Source organism: Scomber scombrus, chromosome 16 (assembly GCF_963691925.1).
Source record: "Scomber scombrus chromosome 16, fScoSco1.1, whole genome shotgun sequence".
Taxonomy (NCBI): Eukaryota; Metazoa; Chordata; class Actinopteri; order Scombriformes; family Scombridae; genus Scomber; species Scomber scombrus.
This window is the reverse complement of record NC_084985.1, coordinates 18,530,231-18,536,769: the sequence shown is the minus strand read 5'-3', so window position 1 is coordinate 18,536,769 and position 6,539 is coordinate 18,530,231. Positions and strand designations below refer to the sequence as shown.

The 6,539-nt window shown below is 38.6% G+C and overlaps 1 protein-coding gene across 1 annotated transcript; it reads right to left on the bottom strand.

Moving 5' to 3' along the window:
• Positions 1–1,937: 1,937 nt before the first annotated feature.
• Positions 1,938–5,073, bottom strand: dazl (deleted in azoospermia-like). The gene is made up of 9 exons (XM_062435445.1): positions 5,002–5,073; positions 4,617–4,739; positions 4,356–4,447; positions 3,751–3,802; positions 3,594–3,660; positions 3,331–3,470; positions 2,769–2,849; positions 2,491–2,541; positions 1,938–1,982 (listed from the first exon to the last, which is right to left on the bottom strand). The coding sequence occupies exons 1-9, from the start codon at positions 5,071–5,073 to the stop codon at positions 1,938–1,940; spliced, it is 723 nt and encodes a 240-aa protein (XP_062291429.1).
• Positions 5,074–6,539: the final 1,466 nt, after the last annotated feature.

The following is a 6,539-nucleotide window of genomic DNA, read 5'->3' as shown; positions in this document are numbered from 1 at the left end:
CTTAAGACATTCACAAGATTAAATGATAACATTGTTCAATTTTTATTTTTCTCAAGACAAAATACCCAAACCCTGCAAAACATGAACATGAACAATAACACAAACCAAACGGTGCAGTGCCCAGGCTCTCTGAACAAAACAATTCTATCAATATAATCAGATGTCTGCACACAGGAGACCCTGTGGCCCAAATACTGTAAATGCCCAACAATGCTCAAATAAAACAATGCAGAACTGAGTGAAGGAAAAGAAAATCTGTACACCAGACACCAAATATGCATCACCAAGCTCTTTTTAAAGCGTATAAAAGTTAACTCAAGACAAATATAGTGCACTTACCCAAAAAAATATACATACATATATAAAAGTATTGCTCACTCATGCAATGCCAGTAAAATGTTTTGTGCAAGATCACCTATGACTAGATAAAAACCCAAAAGCTGAAACAAACCAGTATAAAGTGAACCATGTACAGTAAAAAATATTCCTAAAGAAACCAACGCAGTAGAGTGCATCATTTTAAATCATTTCCTTCATTTTCAAAGTGGATTAAAACTGTTTTGCACTCTTTTTTCCGAAAAGTTGATTGATGAGTTATAAGAGAAAATAAATTGATGCCGTGATTGTCCTTGAGTGTGAAACGTCAGTCACAGGATGGGACAGTTTAGAGCCGCAACACACAGTTGATCAATGTGCCACAACGGGCTCTGCAGAAATCAACCTGAAAAATCTGCCATTTGATCCATACAGGGGTATTCAGTGATACTGACAAGGCACTATAATGTGACAAAACTGACATTTACTGCCTCCATCGACACTCAATGGAAAAAGAATGAAAGAAAAGAGCTCAAAATAATAATGCTTGAAATTAATAGAATGAGCATGTGCCCATAGTTAACCAAGTTAGTTTTTTTGTTTAATCTGAGAAGTATTTGACCTGAACTTGAGTTAAAGACGCATTCTACTGCTGAAACAACCAGATTGCTGTCAAGACATTGTTACAATATATGTAACCGTACCTTTTATGTACAGAGAGCCCTTAAGGAGGCTAAAAAAGCCCCAAACAAACAAACAAACATTTAAAATAATTCCAAAAATAAATAATAAAACATAAAATATAAATAGGCACAAAGGGTGAGCTTAAAAGTCTTTTCCATTTTTTGCTGGAGGTAATTAACAAAAGGAAATAGAAAAAAACGTGAGCCCATTTCTTAGCTTGTGTGGTGAGGGTGCTCTGCTCTTCCTGTGCGACTGTTACTGTGATCCATGTAGGTTAAAAGCAGTTGACCACAAGGCCCCACGTCCCAACCAGTTGTGGTCAAAGTGACTGTGATCAAACTAGTACAGGTGAAGAGGAGAGATCCTGTAGTCTGGTGTTAAAATTGATCTCAGAAATTGAGGAGAAGGGATGAGAGAGGACAGCATTCTGAAAACAGTCTAATGAGTTGGGTTGCTACCAGCTGTCCAGAATATCAAGATGTCTTCTTGTCTGCATTTTGACTCACTGTAGCCTCGATCTGAGGGAGCAGAAGATATACATTTATGTCACATTCAAACACTGGTTCTAAAAAAGTGGAATCAATACACTAGTACTAAAGAAAACTGTGCTGGTCATTAAAACCCAAATTCTTTACATGGATTTACTATGTTTGTGTAACTGTAGTAAAGAATAAAAGTAGGACAGGGACACTGTTGGACATGACTGCAGAGAGGGAACAATAAAGTGATGGAGAAACAGCTAAACTACCAGGACTAACAATTTTCAGGTTTTCCTTCCAACAAAATTGCTACCACAAGAACTGATGCAAATGTGTGAAACCAGTTGGAGTCACTGACAGGCTGAAATGAAAGTCACATTGTTAACTACTGTATCCCTGCTATGATAGCACTTTGTTTGAAGGGGTGTTATACCTGGCATGGGGCACAGTAGCTGTGGACTACATCACAGTCAGCATGGTCTGTACTCCAGAGTCCACATAGCTCTGGAAACAAGATTAGAGCATTTCATGTAAATGAGCCGGCTGAGAACAATCAAGTGAAGATGCTTCAAAGACAAATACAGCAGCTGTAAAACAGCATCCTTCCCCCGAAAAACTTTAAGTGCCACAAATAGTCAAGTACACAAAATCAACTTTGTACAATGGGGGAAAATAAGAATTCATTGTTGATTCTCGTGGTCCACTTTCTGAATGGAAACGCTGACCAGACACTGCCATCTAGTGGCACACATAAACATTGCAGGTTATGGACAATTTGATCCTACAACAGTACTGAAGGAAAAAAACTATCAGGTGAAAACGCATTCTCCAAAAAGACAACTACTTAATATGAAATTTACAAATTGATAAAACCCAGCTGATTCTGAAATCATCCAAGGTATGTACAATGTTTTGATCCCGCTGGTTCTCGCCTAACAAGTATCTTGCATTGCTTCAAAACGTGCTGTAATTACACTAATATTATTCATATTCCCACTAAATGCAGAGTCACCTGATTGACAGGCTGTGTCCTCTGGTCTGCCGTCCAGTGAGGTGGAGTGTACTGCGTGTCGGGGAAGAGGGGTCAGCCATCAAACAGAGAGCAATAGAAAAAACCAAGGCCCACCTCCACCGCCAGAGGGATACAGGCTGTGCAGTGCTGGGCAGGGACAGGTGGATCTAAACCAGGCTGAACCCTTCATCTCATATGCAGGAGCATATGTGCAGTGCCTGGGAGACCCTGCACTGGATGCTGTTGACTAATTGGTGTGTGCGTGCGTGCGTGCGTACCTGGTAAGCATAGGCATTCTGTGTGTAGTTCACTGGCATCTGTGGGATCATGAACCCAGCATAGTTGGAATAGGAGTACGGCTGCAAAGAGACCCCGAGAGAACACATTCAACCACAGTAAAGGAGTATGTTTACGAAGTATTCGGTGCTAAGCAGATGTTAAAATGTGTATTAAAGTCTTGAATCACTGCAGGTCAAGGCCACAGCAACAACTAACCATCTTATGTTTCTTTCATGTAAGGTTTGCACTGTAACTGTTCATGTTTTTGACAGTTGGTATTGTCTGAATAATTCATCAGCTTGGATATTATTAGCTATGGCATTAATCACACCATTGTCATCTTTTTCAGTAAATTGAAATTAAATTGACAGATTGGTCTCCACCTTGCACCTCTATTCTTGGCCTTGGTAATGAGCCAACTTCCCCTCAGAGAAAATAAGGTTCATTTTATTTTTAGTGTAACTGAGTGACGACAAGGCTTTGTATCGCAGCCTTTTGTCACACACAGTGTGTTAGCTTGGCTTGACAAGCCTACCTGGCAACTTAGTGTGTGTCTGTTACCTGATTGTAGGGGCTGCCTCCATTCAGCATGGGTGAAGGCTGTGCCATACCCCCTCCAATGGCCGAGCAGCAAGGGCAGTAGACGTACTGAGTGGGGCTCATCCATGGAGCTGGGCCAACCAGACGGGATGGCATGAACCCTAGATTTAAAAAAGAAGAAATAAATCACTGTTTGAAGTGTACATTTACTGGCAAAATCTTCTATTCATGCTACCAACCAAACACCCAAAATACATTCTTCTGATGTCAAACAGAATACATACGAGAGCTCCTTTCTTTCATGATGGCAGGGCCCAGCTTGAGTTTCCGGCCCTTAAAGCTGATCTGTTGCTATGGCATAAAATACGAACAGAGAAAATGTTATTTTCAGTTGTGAACGAAAAACAACATAAATTGCCCTTCAGATTTATTTCAACTTACATCAATGATTGACTGAATGTTGACATCTTCATTGAAGTACACAAACCCATACCTAGGAGAGAAAACAAAATGTCAAAATGAATGACAGTACACATTAACACAATCACTGAAAAACAATAGTCAATGTAAAATATGAAAAAAACATAAGTAATTAAATAAGCTCATTCATATTCATAAAACTGATGAAAAAAACCCCCACCAAGTTTACACTCTTAAATTTTACATGAGCAACACAAATCATAATCATCTGATATTACACATCAACATCTGTTTACAGGTCTTAAGGAGTACTACTGTATATGTGAAAAAAGTTCTACAAAGTATTTTGTACAGTAACTCCAGCAAGGGAGCTGTGAGAAGTCTGATGAATCAAGTTATGTCACTTGAGTACATTTCAGTTGGGGTTGAAGACTACAATAATGCTGCAAAGCCACTATTGTACTCATGCTTCATGAACAGTACCGTAGCACAGAAGTGTGTAATGGGCAATTTTCATTACCTTTTTAAACCCCACCAGCTGAAAAACAATAGAAGTGACCATGCATTTAACATGTACTGATAAAAAATGAAGTGCTTAGTGGACGTCTCTACAGAGGAAAACTCACCCCTTGCAGATCCCTCCACGGTATGTGATAATTTTTACTTCCTTAACAGCTCCATATCTTGCAAAGAAGTCCCGCATTTCATTGTCATCCACCTACAGGTTGTTATGAATTTCAAATGAAAGCTAGGTGTTAATTGCTATAGATGATCAGCTTCACTCCATTATGTTCTGCAGAAGCAAGACTGGTTAACTGTAACATAACTGATCTGTGCCATTGGTGAGCAAAAGTAAAAGATGTGTAAAAGTAAACACGTGATCTTACCTTCATATCAATCCCACCGACAAACAGGGCATTGGGAGTCAGTTTGCCCTCAGGTAGGATGTAGCCATTAGACATTTTAAAGGAAGGTGAGGTCTGGTTGTTGCCTCTTGGCTTGTGGATATCCTTACAATAAAACATAAATATACTTAGACTGCATGATCAACTACTCTACAGTCTTTAAACTCATAGTTTCTTGTGGCAAAACGTCAATTAATGCTCATGGTGAAGTGTGGTTTGTACCTCTCATCTTTTACATTTATTACCCTTTACATTGGCAGAGCAAAACATCTATTTCTCGAGACTCTGTTTTCTATCGGGGTCATTATAGCCATTTAAGTCCATCTTTATTTGGATTAGGAAACAAGACTCACAATGCGGGTAATACACAACAGGCACACGCTGGAGCTAGGTCAAGTGCATGGCTCAACAACTGCATGAAGCTGAAGGATTTCGCCATGTTTTGAAAGTGGATTAGCAAGGTTGTTTGGCGCTGCTTCCAAGGTGTACTGAAAACATGATATTTTGATGGGCTGAACAATGTTATAGCTAAAGCCAAATTAGCAAAATGCGATAATTTGCGTTACAATACAACCAATAAACCAAATGTTTTTTTCTAACTTTACTGTGGCTAAAGTTATGCTTAACAATTAAGTAGCTACTATAGCAAAGTGACATGTATCTAGCGTAAGCACCGCTATGCTTACTTCATATGTTAGGTAAATTTAAGCTAACTTCGACTGACTGTTAGCCATCCGATTTTGTCCAACTTGGTAGGAGCGACAAAATTGAGAAAACGCTCTCGAAAATGGGAATATATTTATACATATATATGAAGAAATACCTACTGGAAGTCGTTATCAATATTAAATACAACAAAGCTGCGTTCACCCATGATTATGTGATAAGAAAAGCTTGTGCGCCTTTTTTCGGATCTCTGACCACAGGTGGCTAGCTGTTAGCTTAGCTAGCGAACATTAATGTGTTGAGTGTTAGCACTTGTTACTATTTTAGCCTTATATGATGACAAAAGACGTCAGTGAAACACGACGATGATATGACTACAACTGCTTGCAATATGGCACACTGTGTGAATACAAGTATCAATAAAACTTACCATAGTTAAAACAATTAAAACTAATAAATTAGCGAGACACTCAAACGAAAGCCGCCCGCTCGTTCGACCAGACCACAGCCTGCAGCAACTAACCCCGCCCAGTCAGTCACATGACTAATGAAACAGCCTGTCAAATGTTACATACCTTAATAAGCTTCAATTTTAACAAGCGTTAAATGTGAATTCAGATGTAACGGTGCTTGCATAATTATTTTTGCAAGGTGTAGTAAGTATTTGTTGACTTAGCTGAATGGGTTAAATATAGATTGTGTGTTACCCCAAAAAACATCACATAAATAAATGATCTTAGAGTTAGAAGCCCAGTGAGTAAATGTATGTAAAGTTGCCTACAATTTAATATTGGCATAATAGCAATGACCTTTGAGGAACCAATGACATGAAAATCACATTGTAATATTTCACAATTCTCATTTGACATGTAATGGAGATTTAACTTTTTTTTTTTTAAAGAAGGAAAAAAACTACCATATATATTAACCTATAAAGCAAAATTTAAATAGCTGAAGGACAAACTATCAAATAATTTATTAAATAAATGGCTATAAAGTGACTAATATAAAGACTCATTGGAGTGCTGCTGATTGTAGTGTGCAAAATCTTGGACCATTTAAATAAACTTGACTTGAACTTAACTGTGGCCCTAAGACTGACCTTAACACCAATTCAGTTTCCATTGCATTCGCTCCCTGTCTTCTTCAGGATCGAGTACAAAGTCCTGCTACTGAAATACAAATCCATCAACAGATATGCAAGCACCTCCCTACCAACAGGAACTGATCACACCACAA

Bases quoted from the DNA above. Each gene is read 5' to 3' on its own strand.
- dazl (XM_062435445.1), bottom strand. From the start codon at position 5,073: ATGGCGAAATCCTTCAGCTTCATGCAGTTGTTGAGCCATGCACTTGAC. The intron at 4,740-5,001 runs GTATTACCCGCA...TTTTATTGTAAG, and splicing joins CTCCAGCGTGTGCCTGTTGT to GATATCCACAAGCCAAGAGG. The intron at 2,542-2,768 runs GTACGCACGCAC...CCCGACACGCAG, and splicing joins AGAATGCCTATGCTTACCAG to TACACTCCACCTCACTGGAC.